The 23,059-nt window shown below is 34.8% G+C and overlaps 1 protein-coding gene across 30 annotated transcripts in view; it reads right to left on the bottom strand.

Annotated features, from left to right (window-relative positions):
* The window catches only part of TRIP12 (thyroid hormone receptor interactor 12), a 119,377-nt gene that overhangs the window by 57,360 nt on the left and 38,958 nt on the right, over window positions 1-23,059 (bottom strand). For 19 of the 30 annotated variants that reach the window (XM_036237086.1, XM_036237085.1, XM_036237083.1 and 16 more), the window contains 4 exons: window positions 18,217-18,339; window positions 16,612-17,414; window positions 2,892-2,997; window positions 1,229-1,365 (listed from right to left, as the gene is read on the bottom strand). In XM_036237086.1, coding sequence (XP_036092979.1) covers window positions 1,229-1,365; window positions 2,892-2,997; window positions 16,612-17,414; window positions 18,217-18,339 — 1,169 coding nt within the window. The remainder of the gene's footprint in view (window positions 1-1,228; window positions 1,366-2,891; window positions 2,998-16,611; window positions 17,415-18,216; window positions 18,340-23,059) is intronic. The other 11 variants (XM_036237099.1, XM_016134638.2, XM_016134633.2 and 8 more) reach the window with 2 other exon arrangements.

Genomic DNA, 23,059 nt, shown 5'->3' with positions numbered 1-23,059 from the left:
TAACCATTATGTACTTCTGGTTTTCCTCACTTATAAAATGAGGAGAAAAGCAGCCGGATCTCATCAGGTTGTTTTGAATATTAAATGAAAATATATGTAAAGTGCTTAATATTGTGTCTGCAAGAGTGTACACTAGTAACTGTTAGCTATTGTAATTACTGTAATGAGTCCACTTTAACAGACTCAGCAGCTCCATTTCTGTCATCCATATGGGAATTGCCCCACTTAGATATTCAGACTTGAAATAAACATTAGAACACTAGGAAGGATAGGCCTGTGTATCACAAAAAGCTTCAATGAGGTGCATGTGCAATTGACTGTATTTTCTCCCGAATCTACCATCTACCGTTTGACCCTTCAGAAAAACTATTCTAGGAAAAAGGTACAAGAAAAAAAGTCCTGTCCCACCAAACAGATGCTGTAAGTTCGTTCAGCAAGTAACATCACACAAAATTGGAGAGATCAGTGGTAAACATGTTAAGCTGGACAGAAGGCTGAGAAAAAGTCATAAAACATAGACGGTAGTGGGCAAACCAGAACCTTCCTGGGAAACTATAACATATGATCGACCACAGGCATTAAAGAAAACTTAGCACATATCTTAATATTAAACAGCAGCACATGAAAAAGTTTTGTTCAAAGGTAGCAGTATATGTCTACGCCCAAACCTATGTGTATCATCCTGGTTGAAGGGCATCATACATACCCACTATGCTCCTAATAATGCTAATAAGAAATGTCAAGAACAAGCCACATTTAAAAGCCTGTTAGCCCCAGTTAACATTGAAGTATTAGCCTTCTTCTGGTATTGGTAATGAATACACGTTTAAAGCTGAAAGAGGAGGAAGGTGGCTTAACTGTTGCTGTGCTAAGAAATCAAGAATAAAAATAAGAAGCCCATAAAAATATAAACAATATTCTTAAAGCTGCTTAGATTCGAACTACTTATTATATTTTAGGGATTATAACAGTCTCAATTAAAATTTACACATGTATGAAGTAAATAATATCATATACTTAATTTTATTATGAATTTAAATTTTTTCCAAGTCAATGGGCAACTATTAAATGTGCTCAACAATATATAAGAAGCTCAGATAGAAACTTACACTTTCCTAAAAAAGCCCCCTCTCTTTCCTTCTATTTGGTATACCTATAAAGTAATTAATCTCTAAATAAACCTGTAAGATACACAGATGCATTTTAGGGCTAAGAAGTGCCAACCTACCTGCAGCTCCTTGGGGAGTTTCATCTGTCCGTGCAGCTGAAGAATTTACTGTCTCCTGGTTGCTTTCAGGGTCTGCCATTTTCTCCTGCCGACGAGCTTCAGCTGCTCCTCTTTTGCCCAGGCCAGAGCCTCGCCGACTACAACAGAAAAATGCCATCATAGACAGCACTGCCAGTGACCAGGAGCAATGAACACACAGCAAGCACAAAGCTCCAATGAATGGAGCACAAAGCCAGTTTCTTCTTTTACATAAAAATTGTTGCAGAAACTTGCTATGGATAACAACCAAGACTCTGTATACTTAAAATTCTTCCAAGTTATATATTGCATTCACAATACAAGCTTTTGTGTTGCTATGAGCTGTTGTCATCCTTACAGACAGAAATGATTTTTAAACTTCCAACTAAATGAAAGAGACTCCTTCTGCAGAGACAATTCAACTCATTTACAATAGATCCCTACCTTCCACAGTAAACAGTAAATCAATATACAGACTTTTGGATTGATACTTGACAAAGGGGGGAGGGAAGGAGGAGTGGAGAAGGCAGAGAAAATTCCCATCACCTAAGTCCCAGATTACTTAAATCATCAAAAAGTAACTATCTTAATAATGGACAATAGCTCCATCCTTTAAAATAAATCTTTAGTTTATGAAGATTTAATATCTATAAATAAATACAGATGACAATTGGGGAGATACTTGTTTAGGATGAAGGCACAGTATAAGATATGGAAAAAAGTGATCATTTCTCATGAAGCAGATTAATTTTATTAATGATGACTTTTTGTTTTAACAGACAAATCAGTAAGCGAATGAGGGAGAAAATAAACTTTCTCAAAGCACTATAACTTGATAGTGTTTAAATGGCAGCTCCCCAAATTACCTTAGGAAATTCAAAAGAAATGTTTTAGACTATGGTCAAACGACAGTGAAATTAGAAGCTGCCTAGGAAGCAGCGGCAGACACAAAATCGAAGACTCTGAACTACCGATTAATAAAAGCATGTAAACTAATTTACTGTATCACATCAAAAGTAGTTGATTTCTAGAAAATGAGCTCCAAAACAGCAACTAGGAGAAAGGAGAATTGGAGACATGAAAGAATACGAACAAAACCTACATTTTTCCTTGTGGGGTAGGTGTTGTAATACAAAACGAAAATTAAGTACATCTCTCCCCCTCACCCATTAAACTCAGTAACTGGTGCCAACACTTTTAGACACTAATTAGCCAATGTTACGCCATTAAAACAAGGCATTCCTTTTGATCCATGGATCACACTATAGGGAAATTTAGTGACTTTTAAAAACTAATGCAAATATGCATAAAAATGCTCATAGAGATTTATTTGGCACACTGGAACTTAGAAAACAACCAATGTCCAATTACTGACAACAAATGTGAAAATAATGTAGCAACAGAGGAAAACGGTAAAAGATAACTGTCAAAAAAAAACCTAGTATGCTTAAAATAGCCAATATGTAAACAAATATTGAATATTGGGAAAGAATTCACAAAAATCATACTAGTTATAGTAGAATAAATTTATTTTTTATTCAATTGAAAGTTAATAATTTAAAAAAACTTACAAAGTTAAGGATTTTAATGAAAACTATACACAGATAATAAACAAGTCAGAAACTGGGACACCCCAAATTGTTACCTGGCACTAGCACAGGAGCCCGTGGTCTTTTGGCGTGTGCTCCGCCTCAAACTGGGGAGCTCAGCAGGTGGGGATTCACTGCGCTTCTTGGTAGATTTTCTTAAACCTACATATGCGAAATGCAAAAGTAAAATTTTAAAAAGAGATGTTACCTAAAATTAAAAATTACAAAATTCTTTAGGTCATCACCCTGGTTAAAAGCCACCGCATCTTCCCTGGCCTCTGTAGCAGTCTTTCTGGGCTCACATCTAGTTTGCCTTTCGCATGCAAAAAGTTAATGTGGTACTTATTAGACATTCCCACTCAGGCTGAATCTTCTCACTTTGGCTCAACCTTGACTCAAGTTATCCTACACCGTAAATGACAGGCCCTCTTCTCTCAACCATACCCTTTAAAAGTTCCTACCACATTTCTACTCCTCCACTACTTTTCTCCACTAAAGCCAAATGGTTTTTTGTATATACCATATTATTTCGGAACTTTACTAAATATCATTTAACACTTTATTACATTGTCTTTACACTGTCCCATTTCACCTGGTTTATATAAGGCAATGAAAGAACAAAAGCTTTATTTTCTTTACACCACCCATCAGCAAGAAATATAAATTTGAACAAAGGTTATTAGAAAGTCCAATTAACAGAATACTATATAACTGGGGTGGGATCAAACAAACTTTACAGCTTATTCTGGAAGCTAACTAATACCTTTATAGGAGTAACAGATTCTAAAAAGGTATAGCAATTAAAGTTTATTACTCTTTTGTGAACAATGGGGAAGCCATGAGAACATCCATCTACCCTCTCCACCTCCCTGAATGATGTCATCATACACGAAAAAATACCGGGTAGTTTGCTCTCTATCAAAACAATGACCTCCAACAATGAAAGGCCTCCAATGTCAACAAGCATTCTTTCCATTAGAACTGTGGCATCATCTTAAATAGATGTTAACTTTTTCAGACCAATTATACACTAACAATTCTCCAGATCGCTTTTTCCCAGGAAGTTTAAAATTATTTCAACTTCTTTAAAGTGGAAAGATAAGGAATTCTTTACTCTTGATTTTGATTAAAACACCAGTAAAGGGTCTGGGAAAGATGGATTAAAGAAAGATTCTAGGTCTCTTCCTAATTTAAAACTTCAGTTCATTCAACTTGGGACAATACTTATAGCATAATAATGAAAGCTGCCAAGTGAAAAACAAGCTAATCAGTATCATTATTTTTTAGTATTTAAAAAATTGAGATGTTTAAATATTTCAAAATATTAAATTATATCCATCTTTCTTTCTGACTTGTGTGGCTCAAGTTAGGCTAAAAAACGTACAATTTAAACAAAAAAACAGGAGTGTTTACTACATTAAAACTACCAAAAAAAGTGTATTCACTTTTATAAAAATCCTTGTATTATTGTCACTAACACTTCATGTAATATTAAAGTGTCTTTATATACACCATGATATAGTAATGAACACTAGCACCAATTTTTTACATTCGTGACATTCAAAATATTCAACTTAATGTACTGTGGACTACTGCTATATTGTTAATTTGAGGTTGACAGTATACTTTTTGACCAAACTTTTTTACACTTCACTTCTCATGACCTATTTTATTTAAGATTTTGGTGCTTCTTTTAAACAACTTCATTCAAATATAATTTCCATATGATAATATGTACTCATTTTAATTGTATGGGGTTCAATGAGTTTGACAAATGTATCCACCCTTAAAAGCAACACCACGATCAAGACACAGAGCATTTCCATCGTTCTAAAAAATTTCTTCGTGCCCTTGCAGTAAATCTCAACACATCAGGACCCTGCCAACCACTGATCTGCTATTTTGTTGCTATTGGTTATTCTAGAATTTCATATAAATGCAATCATATAGCGTTTTAGAGATAAATTCGTGTTGTTGAATTTATCTCTATTATATTTCTTTTTAGGGTGGAGTGATAACGGTATTCCTTTGTGTAGATGTGCACCATCTCTTTATCCATCCTTTGTGTTAAACTTTAAGAGAAGTAGACTAAGTTACAGAGAAGTAGGGCAGAGAAGAACCAGAGTGGAATAGAAAAATATTTATAACTGATGCCATTCAATCATACTACAATGTCAGATGACTGTTAGGTTAATTGACATTACGCCATCTAGACTGATAACCTAGGAGGTAACACCAAACATCTCGTTTTCTGAAAGGCAATCTCGTGGTAAAGGAGCTGCTCCATATAATGCTCTCTAGTGGAAAAGAGGTATCACTACTATCTGTAACATTACCTGAGCCCAGGATGGGAGACAAAGCTAGCTTTGACATACTCTCCTCCAAAAACTGGAACAAGGGAACATCCATCTCATATGTGGTGACAAATTGGTAATCAGAAACTTAGCATTTCTAAACAAATCAAGTCAAGCCTTGGAAAACTATATAAATTTTAGGAAAAAGCAAAGTTGAAGCTGAAATAGTTTGTTAAATCAAATACTTTCTAGAAAATAGATATAATTTAAGCTTCTTTTTTTGGCCATTCAGCAAATTGACAATGCTAGAATATACTATCTTTGCAATGTTAGACTGGATATAGAGTTTTTCAAAGAAGTATTTTCCGATACAACATTATAATTCTTATTTTTCATACACAAAAATGTTAACTGACTTGCTTAAAGGTGCATAACCCAGCCAATCACACAACTCCTAAGCTTACTCCAAAGCAAAACAGACTATTACATGTTCAACATACTTCTGGCAAGACATTAAAATTTTGCTTTTCTGGTTCATTTAGAAAACTTTAAAACTTTCCGTATAAAAAAGGCGTATTTTCGTAGAATTAAAATGTGTTTTCTTCATTCTAGTGGTCAAGTAAGAATAAACCTACAACCTATTGAAAACCAATTAAAACACATGTGCATAAAAAAAAAACACATCCACATCACATACCCCTCCTTCCCAGGCTCTGTATTGAAGAAAACTGCACTTGTCATTTATTTTTATAATGCCACTCTGAGAAGCAGTCAGAATACCATTGATCAGATTAATATATGCTTATTTGCAAAGCCTTTGTGTGGTGAGATATACATGCAGACATATTACTTTCATCAAAGCTCTTGACCTTGTCACATTAGCATAAGAATACATGTATTTGTAGTCCTACAAATATATTCCTGTAATATTTATTTCATTTGATAAAGATGAAACTACCAGTATTCTTCTCTTAAAAGTCCTAACTGATTATTTCTTCTACAATATGAGTATGTATTATGTTTTCTTTTCAATATTTATTTCAACCCCAAACTCATGTGCTCAAACTCCAGGGCTTCATCTTTTAAAAAATGAGTCCTTGTACAGGGTGACATTCGAAATGTGAAATAATAAAACTTCTTATGCATCCAACTGTAGGCTTAAATTTTTAAATATAAAAAAAAAAAAAATCAACAGATTGAGGGCCTTAGATAGTTTGCCTCCTGGACCCTTAGTCATGTAAAAATAGTTAAAATGTTCGTGGGTTCCTTCTACTTGTAACTGGTTTCTCTTTTCTAGTTGAAATTTTAAAAAGTATTTCTCATTAAATTACACAACTAAGAAATGATTCCAAGTTTGTCATTTTGAAGAAGAAATGAGCAAAGAGGTAACATGACCTGCCTACTTCACTCCCAGGGTCGCCAAATGTGGAACAACTCCAATCCTTGGAAAAGTAAGGCCTTAATTCTAATTGGTAAGTTACCTTAAAAGTAGCAATATACACCTGGGTGATACATATTCTGTCATGCTTTTATTCTACTTTTAATTCTTACATGATCTGTTATAGTATGCTAATCTTTGATATGGTATATACACACATATCAGACCTATTATAAAGTCCTACAATGACACTCCATGACAAAGTATTCTAGCAATGCAATAAGTAACTTGTCCAATTTTATAAAGATTCCTTTTGCTGTATAAGGAGTCAAAGTAAACATGAATATCAATGTATCTGATCAAGCTGTTTGAAAATCAAGCAGAAGTGGAAAGGTTGACCTAACACCTTTATTCAGTGAACAATGACTTTATTCAAATACATGAATATTTTTATTCTCCAAATTATATAGTCATTATAAAGTGACGTTAAAAGATGATCAAGTAGACATCTATTGTATAATGTATAATGTATATACTGTATCATGTATAACGCAACCCTTTGAGTATCTTGCCTTTAAAAAAGAAAAAAATTTTCTGAGGAGATATTTTCTATCCCTTCTTCCATGTGGTACTGAGGGAACTGTCATTCACAGTAATTCCTATATGTGTGGGACTCCAATTGGCCAGACTATTTCAATCACCTCCAATTACAATTCTACAACCACAATCCTATCCTCTCTACCCTCCACCACAGTGATTCCTTTAAGGATAGGCACATGACCCAAGGAGAAATAAAGGACTTTCTTACAGGCTGATATATAAATGATTAGACGGTATTCTTGAGGGGGTGTGGGAATGAGGGGTTCATAAGTCACAATGATTGTAACAGAGAGAGTCATCTTCATTTGAGCTCCTGCATCCAGCCAAGCTTGAAGCTAGCCAATCTCTCAGCTTTATCAGTCATGTTATATGAACTGATTTCCATTTTGATTGAACATCCATCACATGTAAACCCAAATCTTATGACTGTTGGGTCAATACAGCACAAAATTTTTATTCTGGAGTAGGTGTCAAAAAACTTTAGAGTGTGGGCCAAATCTGGCTGAAGGCCTGTTTTTATACAGCCCACTAGCTAAGAATGGTTTTCACATTTATGGAAAGTTACAATAAAAAAAGATGTGACAAAGATTTGTATGTGGTCAGTAAAAACTAAAATATTTACTATATGGCCCTTTACAGAAAATGTTTGATAACTTTGAGGAAAAAAAAAAAAAAGAACAGTGTAAGTACTTGCCTAAATTTTGAAAATCAATCTAGTTTTTTAAAAACTCTCCAAAGCAACAAAAAAATTCTCTTTGTTTCAAAAATAAAAACCATACCTGAGTTAAATAATAACTTAGTAATACAAGTTTCAGTACTAATTTTTCTGGAATATTGTCTCTTAATTTTTTTAACTTACAGTTTCTGTCATATTTCTAGATAGTAAATACATCTCCATTTTAAAATGGAGTAGACAAACCAATATAAGGTACACATACAACCTAAAACAAGGGTGATTATCCAGAAAATGCTACAGTTCATTTACGTATGTAAGTATCAAAAGATGACTGATTGATCTTTAAAACACAAATCCCCACTTTTTTTATAAATCAAAGAGCTAATAATTACATTAAGTAACCATTTATTTACATGTTAAATCTATTTCCAAGAGTTTACAGAACCACTCCTATTTTCTTCATAAAAGGAAGGAAAAAAGCACCAAATAACATGACTATCACCACACACGAGTTCAATTTTGAATCATGTAATAGTGCCATTTACCCTGGAAAAACTAGACCTAATAAAGAATTAATGATGAGTATAGTTTCAGTAACTAGCTCTTGATTCCTTCAGCCAGCACAGAATCATGATAAACCAGTATTGTTGTGTGTCTACTTTCAAGTTTATACATTTTTATTAATGGCTATTTTGGTAAAATGAATTCACCAATTGAAAAGTAATCTATCATATAAAAAAGGATCATATGTTTATTTTAAAATCACTCAATAGGAATGAAAGTTTTGAAGATTACAATGAGCTAAATCCCAAACGGAATTTTCTAAACCAAATGTGTACTTCCGAGTCAAAGCACAGCAATTTCATGAATTGATGTGTCAATACGAATTTAAAAAATTAAAAATGTACAGATGTTAACCTAAGCATTATTTATGATAATAAAAAACTGGAAAAGAACTACATCTCCAATAAGAAACAGTTTAATAAAAATCAGTATGATAATAAAAACTGCAGAAACACAGAGTTAATCAGGATGTGAATTGGCATTTTTATACTGCTAGTGGGAACGTAAATTTATGTATTTCTAGGGGCAAATTAAAATATACGACAGTATTTCAAAGGATCATAACCAGTGACCCAACAAAAAAAATTATGTAAATTCGAAGCTATAGTCAATTAAAAAATTTAGATGAATATAAATGCCCATTAGTTGGAAATGAGCTAAATTAACATACATCCATATATGGCTATTAAAAATGACAAAATTTATAGTTTAAAAAGAAAAAAATGTCTATTAATAAGAGTTTAGGCAGATAAAGCACTTTAGTTTCTTTGTATCTAAAATAGGGATTATTACCTCATTCTGTCATCATGAGGGTGAAATTTATGTCAAGTGTCTGCTATGGAGCCTGGCTTATAACAGACACAAAACCAACACCTACTGTCATGTAGAACAAGCTCCTACTTTTGAAAAAGTATGTGCATATACATAGAAAAGTGGCTGCCTTCTGGGTAAAGACAGGATATTGAACACACAAGCATTCACTTCTGTCCTCTTATGAAACTCCACTAAAATAGCATTAAAAGAATCTGAGGCATAAATCCATCAGGATGGGAAGAATGGAAGAGACTATTATCACAACACAATTTGGATGAAAAGCAGAAATTCCAGTGCTAAGTGCACTGTTAAGTCCAAAAACTGAAGGTAGAAAACTGAGATAAATTACCAATTAGAATGACACTCAGAATCCCACAAAGGTTCAGGAACTGATGGTACCTGGTACTCTGGACAGTCTTCAGAGTTCTACTAAGAATTAGTTGATAGGCTATTTATGAGGCAGTCAGATCCCCTCTCCCTTTGCACAGCTGAGGCAACAAAACACAAGATCTTTATTCTTTACAAAGTACAAAATGAATTCTCAGAGTACATAACTGCAAATAGGTGTACTGTACCAAAAATGAGAGGGAGTGGGATCAAGTTTGAACGCATGCAATGGATGGCATATGGCCTCCTTCCTAGGCCTCTTCTCCGGCTCAGCCACCAGAACTCTCAGTAATTAGGCCCTTCACCTCCAGGTGGGAGTTTGAAAGAATCTTCCCCACGGAATTTTACAAGCACCCCCTCCCTTTCCCCCACGCCAAAGATCTAAACATGATAATACAGATTTTATAATGAATAAACCAACCATTATACTAGATAGTGAATCTCAGTCAAATCTCGTTTGTGTGCTCAGAGTTTACAAATTAGATTTTGGGTCCCCCTACACTAAGTCTGAGGAATCAACCAGGAATTACCGAAATCTGAAGAAAATGTTTAGTATGAAAGCCAAAATCAAAGCAAACTCAACCTCCCCCACAAAATAACCACATAAAAGGACTGTGCAACAAAGAAAACTCACTCAGAATGTCCTCAAAAAAAAAAAAAGAAATGTGTCCATAATAAAAAGCAAATGAGAACAAATTAAAAGTTTGAAATGAAAAGACAGCAAACATAAAAAAATAATAAAATGAAAAGCAAGAAAGTAAAAATAAAAAAAAAATCAATAGAAAGGTTGGAAGTTGATGAAATTTACCAGAAAGTAGAACAAAAAAAAAAAAAAAAAAAAAAAAGGAAATCAAGAATGAAAAGATCAGGACCTTACAAGAGAACAATCACCCAAAATAACAGATCCAAAAAGAGAAAGGGCGGGGGTGGGGGGGTAGAACAGTAATATAGTGACCAGCCATCCTGGTCTGTCTGGAACTGTGAGTTGTAAAGCTAAAAGCGTGAGTCTTGGGGAATGCCCCAGACCCAAGGGAAGCCAGGGCTGCTGGTCACTCTAACGAATGAAAACAAACTCACAGCTGTAACGATATCATGACATTTCTAACTAATGGAGGTAAAGATCTGCAAGCTTCCAGAAAAATGGGTTACATATACAACAGATCAAGAATCAGAATGTTTGCAGTACTGAAAGCTAAAAGATAACATGTTTTTTCAAAATTCTGAAGAAAAATGATTTCCAATCCAGAACTCTATGTTCAATCTGCCAAACAAATATCAAGGTTACACATTTTCAGACATTTAAAGTCTGAAAAAATTAAAAAGCTTTGTAAAATCTCATAGGCACCTTTTCTTAAAAAGCAAGTGAAAGATACATGTTACCAAAATGAAATACTAAACCAAGAAAGATGTGGAATCTGGAAACAGGAAAAACTGAAGAAAATGCAGAGGCTGCACGCAGCGTGAGCAGGCGTAACAGCAGCCATCAGTCCTCTTCTCAAACTAGAGCAGATACAAGTAGACAGACTGAGAAAAGACTGAAACAATTAATTAGCTGAAGAGTTTGGAGTTAAGTGACAGGCTCACAGAAAAGGAAAGCAACAACAAAAACTAAATTCAGAAAAAACAAAAATGTGTAAGAAGGGAAAAGTTCCCACATGACTGAAATAGCATTTATATAGCCATACAAACATTGAGCGCCAATCATGACTGGAAAAATGAGAAATATGTACAGTATATGCTTGGTGGGTAAACAGGTGGTATAAGTCTGACAAAAGACATGCAATAATGCTCACATTGAAAAAATTCAACAAGCAGACATCTGAGCACATAATTCAGAGACACTCAAATAAGTACCAAAATAATCAGCAATGGGGCAGGGCAATGTGGCAGGAAGATTGCTGTTTCTTAATAATAAATTTTCTATGACTTGACTTTAAAGCTGTGTTTAAGCATTGGAAAAAAAAATATTAAAAAAAAATAGGATAAACACACAAGGAAAGAGGTAGTCTTTAGTGATGGAATTAAGTGATTTTGTACTCTTCTTTGCACATTTTAATATTTTCTGGATTATTCCTTTTTTAAACAACAAAGATTTTACAATCAAAAATGTCAAAAATATCACAGAATACAAAACCTCAAATATAAAAGAGTTTTCACTAACTTACACGTAAGTTCAGAAAAACAGAATTTAGCTAAATTACTTCTTATTCTAACCTGGCATACAAAAATACATAACATGGTTGTTTAAAATCCAACAATGTAAAACAAGCAAAGTCTAAGAAGGCCAATGATGCTCATTCCCATTTAATTTTTTTTTAATTGGGAACTCTTTTTTTAATTTAATATCTTTTTTTGAGCCTCAAAATGTTAGAAATTATTGTCGGTAATTTTTCAAAGCAGTTACATATTAGAACTATTAAAGTTTTAAGTTTAAAATATTTTAACAGCTGCCTAATAGTATAAATCCTTTTAATACTCAAACGTTTTCTCTTTAAGCTCCTCACCCAAAACCTCACAAGGCTGAAAGGTAATTCAATTTTTAAACTCAGTAGGGATGACCCTACAAGACCCAACTAGGTGAACCAAGAGTTTAACTTTCAACTTCTTTTCTCTTGCTCATTTCTTTCTCATTTCCTCCGTTCACTCTAGAAGTGCACAGCATCACGTCTCAAGCTTATGGAAAGAGTCCTAATCTAAGCAGAATTACCTTCCCAGAATTCGGCATCTGCCTGGTTCTTGTCTAGTTCTAATAATGGCCACAGGCTGCATGCAAGTCACCAGAAGAGTTTGAAACTCAAGCTGGAAATAAGCTGGTAACTACTGCTGACTAGATCTACAAATAGACACATCAGACTGGAAATATAATACCTTTAAATTTTTCTATAAATAAGTTGCATACAATTACCCAGATTTTGATCATAAACTGTTTCTTATATGTCTGTCATGCATAATCTTCTACTATTTAGACAGTACACACTTTAAAATAGTCAAATTATTTCAAAATTAGCTTAATTAAAAAAGGTAGATTAGCAAAATGTGTTTTGAAGCCAAATTATAAAAATATCTTCAAATATTATATTTAAAATACTATAAAAATATTTTTAAAAATCATTCCTGTCATGACATTGCCCCACTGGTTTTACATTTGTGCTACACAAGTTTTTAAGAATATCTATGCACTTAAACAATATATAGCAATGATAATGTCCTACTGCTCATTAAAAACTGTCACGTAACACTCTCCTTCCTGGGGTATCCTCAAGACTTCTACCAATTGATACAGGGTGACCTCTGTCCCAGAGCTATTTTGATCAGCTGCAGCTGGCAAGCCACAAGGCTTCGGGAAGCGCGTCGCAGAACTAGCCGTTTCACTAGTTCTCCCGCCCGCCCTAGTTCCTCACCAGGAACCTATTCGGCAGCCTGTTCAACAGCTGCGGGAGCAGTTCGCCTTGCTGAAGTGTCCTCACTCGACGTATTATATCATTATATCATTTCCCAAAGACAGTCCGGGGACCACTGCTATCTACCAAGGTAATAGGTGGTCAAATAAATTTAACAGCTACCGATTTAAGCAGAAGTTACCATAAGATTTTTCACAGTTTTCCATACGTTAGTAATATGTAACCTGAAACTCCTTGAGTAATATCTGACCACGGGGAAATGGGTTTCACACAACATTGTGTAAGTACTGTTGCTCCTACAATTTGGGGAAAAGGGGCTTGACTATGAAGTTTACCCACCAATCACAAGAATGAGCCTTTACCTGAGGAAACATCACATTTTAATTAACAGGTACAGGGATTCTTAGAAGTTGAAGAAACCAATCTATCCAATTTGGTATGCTTTCTATCTCACAAAGAGTTCTCTGGGGTTTTTTTTTTTTAGATAATTTACAGATTTTGTTTCCCTGAGATATACTAATCAGAAATCTGTCTCTCAACTTCTACCCACTGAATCCAATTCTGCCCTCTGGGTTAAGCTTTAAAAAAAAAAAAAAAAAAAAAAGATACTGCATACAAACAAAAGCCTTTCACATATATAGGAACAACTCTCGATTCACCATTAAACGTTTATATGGTATTTCAATTTTACAAAGCTATTTTCACAATCATTCTTTTATTTATGCCGCACGAGGATGAATATTATCATTCTGCAAATAAAATTAGGGATTAGGATGCCAACGATTTGCCCAACCTCACAAAACTATCAGGAAATAACATAACTTTACACCAGGGTCTTCAAAATCTAAGGATAGCTACTCCTTAAAAACTGGTAACACTGTTCTAAACGTTTCGTCATAACATATTCAACTTCAGTTGTGCATCTGAAATCTAGTCCCGCATCCTATGTACTCTGCACTATGCTAATAAGCCTCCTCACATATTTATCTATCCCTCAAAAAGCTATTATGCCCATTTTATAATGAAAAGGTTACAAATTTTCCCACAGTCACCAGCTGATAAAACGGCAGAACTAGGATTTAAATCCAAGATTTTTAGCTCTATATTAACATCTCTGAAAGAAGAGGGAGAGAGGAGAGAAGCAAAAAAAATACCATCACTCGAAACCCAGAGTCTAAGATACCTCATTTTGCATCTATATTCTTAAATAAAATCACCAATTCTAAAGTACTGCTCAATTCTCTTGCAGTATTGCTTCTTACATAACTCTTTCCTGAAGTGACTGGCACACTTAATCATCCCTCAATTTCACTCTGCCCTTTTGACTTCGGGAAGCCTTCTGAGATTTAGCTCACCCAAATCTACTCAATCCTTTGAGTCCTATTATTGCAAGTGATTTCTGGAACCAGATGGTTGGGTTTGCCTCTTGGCTCTATCACTTCTCAGTTCTGTGACCTTGGAAGGGAAACCTGACCACTGACCCTGAGTTTCCTTACCTGTAAGAGACAGGAATAGCACCTGCCACATAGGGCTGATGAAAAGTAAATGAAACGATCCATGTAAAGTATTTACAAGTAGTCATGCACTTGTAAGCACATTTATTTCTTACTCTTCTGTTTGAAATGTTTTTCACTTATTTGAAAAGAAGCAAATATGTAGTAAATGGGAGGATATGCATCCCTGGTTCACGCAGTATTCATCCCTAAAGATGAAGCAGCACCGATAAAGGAGAATCAAGTAAAAACTTGTTTCCTCTGGGATCTTAACATCTCGATGACCCAATGACAGTTCAACAGCAAAACACGGAGAACACGGGTGAAAAATAAGCGGCACGACAAACAAAGCAACTGCTAAGTCGCACATTCCCGTTTATGAGATGTTACTCGGACAAGTTACTTCGCCTCCTTGGAATAAAGCACTTTTTTTTTTTTTTGAAATTGAACAACTGCATATGTAAAATGCCTGGCACTTATTAGATGCTAAACAAATCCTGGTTCTCTTCTCTGGTTTCAATAGCTTAGGCTATAAATAGAGCTCAGAACTAGGACAGTGGCAGTGAAACTGGAAAAGCAGTATTAGTGACCATAGAACACACACAGACTTTTAAAGTACTAAGTCAGTTTGTGAGCACGTGTACAGTGAGTCTGAGAGAATGCCTGCACTGGTTTTATTAAGGCACGGGGGTAGCATCAAAACTCTCCGTATCGAGAACAACTTCACTACCAAGGAAACCTCACTAACAGGCCACTGGTACAGTCCAGCTCTCTTTTAAAAATCATGTTAAAAGAGTTCTCTAAAAAGAGGAAGCTGGGTCTTTGGAAGAGTTGAAGACATGACACTCAAGAACAATTTGCTCTCAACTAGCCCTGGACCCTTCTAGCAATAAGAAATGAAAATGATGAGCTCTTCAGCTGAGGCAGAATGAAAGGCAGAAGGGTAAGAAGCGAATCCCATGAAACATGCTGCAAACTCAACCTGGCCCACTGGCTGTGGGGCTAGCACAGCTACCACTGGAAGGAGACACACACACACGCACGCACGTGTGCATCACAAAGATGTACACATGCTTTCACTTCACTGGACCGCAGAGCAGGAGGTATAAAAGCAGAGACAAGCAACTCCAACTGCCAAGAAACCTTGGCAGGACCAATTTTTAACTTTTTTTTAAGTTGGCTGTCTCTTTTTAACTAAACAGAGCTAAAAGCTCTAACTCAGTATCAGGTTAGGCTGATTCAATATTAGCTAAACTTTGAGAATAATACTAGTGGACATTATATAAAATCTAATAACCAAGAAAAAGTTCTAGTCCTATGAAAATGTGGATCTGAAATTTTCTACGAGGGCTCAAAATAGAAAAAATGGTCAAAAATCAAGCTCTGGTTAATTATAAAAAAATAAATGCTTTAAAAATTGCTTTTTAGTTTTCTAAAATAGAAAAAAAAGAAAACGCTTTAGTCTTACAGTAATTGAAAAGGTTTATCAAAAGTTCTAATGCAATGAACATCTGACTTTCTAAAAGTCTTTTGGAAAAAAGAGAGGAAGAATGTGCTTCAAGATCCCTTTCTCCCATTTAGTTTGATCCTTTACTTAATGTATTATTATCAAACATTAGTTCTTTCTACTCTACTCTTAGCTTCAAGGGGTAACATTCTTGCCCACTTACCTAGGACCCCGAGCCCCAGTGCATGGAACGTAAGAGGTATTCGTCTTTAGACTATACTCCTTAAAGGCCATAAAAAAAAACCACATGTGAATAAGGTTTAATTATACTAAGGTACACTTCTTCTAATATCTTAGGCTCAGAACATCTGACCTCCAATCTTGGCCAAGAGCAATTCATTCCTAGAATAATTTTATATCTGGTTATAGAAGAATATCCAAAGAAATGCCCCACTCTGATATTAGGAAATAAGTAGCAGATGCTGCAACAATTAAGACACTGAAATGTGATGGTTTATTAATAAGGAAGCATTCCTTACATGTCTCCATAAAACTAAATATGGTATCAATTATTCTGTAGTGTTATGTAGGTAAGGTACAATAACAGATCTAAGTGCAGGAGGGGAAGAAAAAAACCCTACCTACCTTGTATACATAATCACTTTTGACAAAACAAGAGAAACCAATTAATTAAAAAAGGCTCTTTCCATAATGGAAACTTACTTGCTAATTTGGCCTGTAATCCAGAAGGTCCAGGTTTTGATGTCTCTGACTTAGAAGACCCTGGAAGAGACAGTTTTGTTTTAGGAAGGCTAACTTTAGGGCTGAAACGAGCAGCCCAATCAAATTTTGAAGAGCCACCAGTTTTACTCTGTTCCTTTTCCCTGCTACTTCTTCTGGGACTGGGACTGGATGCCGAACGGGAACGCCTGGCCTTGTTCTGGTCTTTTCCTTGTTTGACCCTGGCACCTGGTGGTACAGTGGAGGAGGCTGAGGCTACAGCAGAAGACGAGGAGGAAGTAGAGGCTGCAGAAGAAGAATCAGTGATGGTGCTACACCCAGCTTTGGCTGAGGCGGCTGATTTTGAAGCCAGCTTGGTAGGTTTTGCAGATCTCTCTTCGGCACCAGTTGATTCAGACACAGAACCACTCTTTATACAAGAACTCTCTGTCCTCTTTCTTTTCTGACTCCGTGAACTACCAGTGGCCCCACTCTTTCTGGTATGAGCCTTACTTGTTGATGGCGATTGTGCAGATTTCAATTGTTGTTCTTGGTCTAAATGTCTCTTCTTTGACTTACTATGTGGCTTATTTGTTTCTGAGGGAGATTCAGTATGTTGAAGTGCTTTGGGTTTTTTTGCAGAGCTAGGAGAATTGGTCCTGTTGTAGTCTGGACTAGCACTGCGTTTCACTCCTCGAGAATTGTCTTTCTTAGGCACCTGCCCCGTTTTTTGCCTTTCTGAAGTATTGGCTCTGTCTGGATCCTCTGGTTGTGGAACTATGACAGCAGATGATGAACTGCAGCTTCTAAGAGGTTAGATAAGAAGAGAGTTAATATCAGCCTAACATCATTAAACCTATCATACAATACTTATTTGTTAACCTTTCGAATTTGTGGATGTGCTTTCAAAAAAGTACAAACGTTTTCCTGATATGTCAAGTACTAAATAAAAATAGCCCTTTAAATGGTTCAAAATTGAAAAAGAAAAAAAAGAGACAGGTTTGACTTTGGGTGGTAAAATATTAAGAGATCAGGTTAACTCTTTAGTCCAAAGATTACTGACACCCGACATTCCCAATAACAAAACAAGAACCAGGATTACAAGGAAGAGAATGTTTAATAGTTCAGAACCAGCTGAAACTAGAATGTTGATGCACTACCCTTGTTCAAGCTTATTTTAAACATTAAACTACACACTTTCGAAATGAAGGTTAGAAATTTCTGTCTTACAGTATTAAATCTTTAGTTACATTCCTTTTCTACCAATCGGATCTAAAAAAAATCACTGACCTATAGCTCTGACAATTAAGCATTAAAGAAAACGATAAAATGGCAATTTCAGATGCCTATAATGGTTTCTTAAGCAAAAAGGGGAACCTCAGAACTCTCCAAACAAACAAACAAACAAAAAAGCATTGTCTAGGGCATGTTGCATCAACATCACTGCAAAAGTTGATGAATTGTATTAATGCAAAAAGTGACACTCAGAGAAATAATGAAAACAGGTATCATAACATTTTTGGATAACATGGTAAGTTTTAATATTATGCAATGATTAATATGCAAATACTTCTGCCTTGAAAATGTATAAGCAATGTGAAGATTTACCTTTTAGAAAGGTGTCCCCTTGACAGCTCAGTAGTATTAGACTGCACTTTGGGTGCCTTAGAATTAGATTTTCTACTCTCAGGAGGGCTATATCCCTTATGTTTTGCCTGCCCTAAATGTGACCTGTCAGCAGAAAATCAAAACAGAAATCTATCAGGAAAATGAGATGCAAATACAATACTGAAAGTGAAATAATTTTTCATTTTTTTAAAAAAGCTCCCAAATTCTTCATTATTGACCCTACCCTCTTCCCAAATATTTCTATAATTATTATTCCATCAGATAATCAATCTGGCAAAAGTAACTGCCTATTAGAATCAACTCTCTCAACACTAGAGTTAAGATTTTACCAGTTGTCATAATTGCACAACAATATTATAGTTATTTAAGCAATAATAAATTTTTCTGCAATTTTACTGTAGACATTAAATATGCCCAATTTTTGCAAAAAGCAAGTCCAGATTTTAGACCTAAACACTACTTTTAATAGACAATGTGACTAAAATAGTTTAAAACTTTTATAGGAATGACAAACTGTGATCCCTAAAATGATACCAATGCCAAATTTATACATTATAATTCAGGATATCACAGTAAATGCAGAGGCAGATGAAAGTTAAGTCTCAAACTTATTTTATACAGAAAATCATTAGAAGTACTAAATAGTAAATAAACCTACATGAAATTAAGAGTGATAGTTGTTAATAATTTAAAGCAGTAACCAATAGAAAGTACATGAACAACCAAGTCCTAGAGAGAATTTACAACAAAATATGCCAAATACATTCAAAAGATTCCATCACTGATACATGTCTGGCTTACACTTATAATAAATCAAATCCTTATGTCAGCATTGTTCTGAAAACAAGTTTGAGGGACATGAAGAAACTGTTTTCAGTTGTTAGGTATTTTTAACACTTGGCAATAGTTACATGAGATTTTCATAAGCAAAGGAAGCATACATTAATATGTACCCAGAAAAGCTGACGTTATAGAGGTAAGATATTAATGTTAACAGATGGAATTTATGTAATTCGCAGCCAACATCCATGTAAATCATGTAACAAAGAACATATTCTAATGAGAATAAGTTTCATTAATACCAAAGCTCTTTTATTATAACCATTTATAAATTATTAATGCTGAGATTACTACGAAGTAAATCTCCATAAAATAATAATGCCCGATCTAAGATAGTCTATCGGAATATCACAGCATTCAGCACTAAATGAATCTTGATGTCTTCTTTTAGCTCATTTGACCAACTCCCTCATTTATTGAACCCTAATGCTCAACATTAATTTTTATTAAAAAGCATAATGTGTTTAAGAATCAGTAAAAGTTATATGTACTGTAAATCAAATTAGAAAGAACAGTACAGTAAAATTCATGACAAACTCTTAGGAAGCACCAGAATGAGTCCATTTAGTAAATTATAGCCCAAGGACAGATGGGTGGATAAGTGTGGGTATGGGTGATTCAGGAGCTTCTACATCATTGTATGGGTGTCCTAAAATAAACTCACGTTCTACAAAATCAACCACTAAAAATAACTGGGCTAAGTGAAAATAAGATTGGATTTAGAGTACTCAAACCTATATTATTTTTGTAATGAAAGTCCTAACAAAATCTCTATCATTTTAATAAAAGATTAAATCTCCACTAACATTTGTACCAGTAATCACAGTTGGATCCACTCTCTGGAGTCGGATTTTTGTAACCTTCTCCTTTAAGTGTCAACTTTTAAAGATGTTTTAAGACCAGCTTCAACAAAATTAAACACACATCTCAAAGGCAGATTTTCCCTTTTGACTTTTCCTATCTTTACAAATACTGGAGTAAATGGTTTTGAACTTCCTGAGAGTGTTTAACACGGTACAAAGTGCAGTGGTTCTGGAATCCACTGAACTATTTCTTGCACTAAGTAATTTCTTTAAATCGTTTCTGGAAGAATTTCAGATTTTTCATAAGATCATCACAGATTACCAAATCTTCTTTAATTGAAAGGTTTATATCCATTTCAGTTCATATATTAACACTGTAGGGAAAACTGCCTGTAAACCAACACTACTTCATATTATACTGACATCATTCTCCTATTTATCAACAAGTGTGCATAGGCCAACTCACATTAAAGAAACCCACATTGAAAAGAACAAACTACAATCAATTCTGGGTTATATGCTTTCAAGACTAATTTGAAACCAAGTCTCAAATCCCTCCGGTTCACTTTTAGGCAAATCATACTTAGTGACTGTCCCTTTCAAATGCTTTAATTTACTTTTATAGCTATTTAGTAAAATCCTTGGTAGCACAAAGTATTAAAAACCATCTCTCTAGTCCACAGAAGGAATCTAAAAGAGAACAAAACCTCTATCAAAGAGCACATTCTTATCTGAATTAGGAAAAATTAGGGAAGTGGCTAGTTACAAGTAGTTAATTCCTTATACTACAGGTCTTAAATTTAGTCTGAAATTAATTTCTATGACAGATTCAGAACTCAATACATGGACATATTACCAAATATAAATGATCTGGGGATTAATAACATCTTCGAATTTCTTCTTGTGTATACAGCCACACATATTTTTATGCTTTTATATTTTATTTAAAAGCATGACATTATAGTTTTGTTTTCCAAAAATTAAACACTTTGTTTATAAGGCTACAAAATGCATGTTATATAAGCCATTGATTTTTCAGTAATCAAGGTAGGTAGAAAGTTCACCTGAACCACTTCAAACGAAAAACTCACCAATGTTCTCTGTAAAATGAACTGTTTTTCTATTTCAGGCACAAAGCTGATTAGTCTGACCAATGTTCCTATGTTTAGTGATGGCCAAATGCTAGCCAAATGATTCTGTAATTTTGGAGTAAGGAACTCCTTAATTATACTACAAAACTGTTTTTAAACATCAGTGAGGAAGCATTTTTGAAAACATATGTTGGAGAACAGGAGTGCTACTGGTATTTAGCAGGTGTGGACTGTAACTAGGAGATTTCATGCAATGTACAAAACAGTCAGACACAATGAAAAACTTTCTCATGACCCATATATTTCAAATAGTGTTGGTGATACATGAAGATGTTTTTCTGGTAAGGTCTTCATATATCTTCTACCCATGACATCGGTGAAAAATATGCTTAGAATTTATGAAATTGGATTTTGCATGATTTTCATGGAAGTTAAATTTTCCAGGAATGCATGGGAATCAACAAGATTATATTTGCTTTTTGTAGCTTTACCAAGAGTCATGCATCATTTTGAAAGTCTACAATGAAAATGCTACTAATGGCATTTAAGTCTGTTGTAGCTATCACATTCAATAAATTCAAATACAGATACAAGCAACTGAATATACTATCACCTTGTATCAATACCCCCAAGAATTTACCTACTGAGATATTTTATTATCAATTGTTTTCCTTTCATCTACTGTATATTATGTTGATGATTCTAAACTGTGTAGGCAGCCATTTTATATTATTTCCTAATTCAAGACAGTAAAGGGACACCGTAATAAAGATATTTACAGAGTGGGAGCATTGAAGCTGACAGTTGAGAACGTCTATACCAAGCTACTCAATTCCACAGATTGGTTAGTTTTGCCAACTCAAATACACTCAAGTCATGACAGGGTATGTAGATATAAATGACACAGTCTAGTCCCTGTCCTCAGAGGTCAGTCTCATAAAACAAGGTGATTTGCCAGGTGCTATAAAGTTTCCAACAAAAGGAGAAATTACTTCTAGCAGGAAAATATGGGCTTTATAGACAGGCTGCATGGCATTTAAAACACACCCTGAAGGATGAAAAGCTGAGGAAAGAGAGCATTCCAGTCAAAATCAGAACAAGACAGGCAAAGGCAGAGGCAGGAAATTGTGAAACCCTAATGGCACCTGGTGAATGATATGAATTTCCCTGAGCACAGACATACATTAGGAAACAATGTTGAAAGGACAGGCTAGTGCCTAAATGCATTGTGAAAGGATCTACATTTTGTCCTTAATAACAGTTTACAATAACAGATTGATAGAAGCAGCCAAAATAAAAATTGTATATGTTCGATGATGTGGGTAAGTTGAAGATGGGTGAGTAAACTACAAGGCTTGAATGTAATCAAAACTGTGGGTAAAGGTGGTACCCTAAAGAGAACCTTACAGCTCACTTTCTCCCCAACATTTCCCAAATAAAGTCATTTGGTGGTGAGTGTAAAAAGCAAGATAGTCAAAGTAAATTAGTAATTAGTGATAGAATAGTGATGCAGTACTGAATATTTCATGAACTACTTTGGCTTTTATAAATACCTGGGTAAAAACTTAGTTCACACTGTCTGACCACAGACAGAATACTTTTAAAGTTGTGATTATGTGATAAGCATTATATTAATTATTTAAACACAGTATCCAACTTATTCCTCAAAGGGCACCCAAGGCGGGTATATATTTCCATTTTAACGACTGAGAAAATGAGGCTTGCCCAAAATCACACAGCCCCTAGACTGGAAAAGAAAGACTGAGCCCAGGTATTCCAACTCCGTAAATCTGAAACACCACAGCTGCATCTCGGGGCTCAATGGTCAAAGTGAAAGGCCTGCATCCATGGTTAGTAAACGTTTCTATCCAGGTTGGTATTTCTGTCCCTAATTGTATTCAGGTCAAAATAAATGTTAAGGCTTTGAAGGTAACATGAGAAAAATAGACAAAAACACATTTTCTTTTAATCTTCTAAAAAGGAGCCCTCCTGCTTTCTTTTGCTTTCTGTATTACTTAAAAGAAACAGCGTGTCTACGGCCATGAGCACCCTGAATGTGCTTGATCTTGTCTAATCTCGGAAGCTAAG

Source organism: Rousettus aegyptiacus, unplaced genomic scaffold (genome assembly GCF_014176215.1).
Source record: "Rousettus aegyptiacus isolate mRouAeg1 unplaced genomic scaffold, mRouAeg1.p scaffold_m13_p_2, whole genome shotgun sequence".
NCBI classification, from domain to species: Eukaryota; Metazoa; Chordata; class Mammalia; order Chiroptera; family Pteropodidae; genus Rousettus; species Rousettus aegyptiacus.
This window is presented reverse-complemented; position numbering and strand designations above follow the sequence as displayed.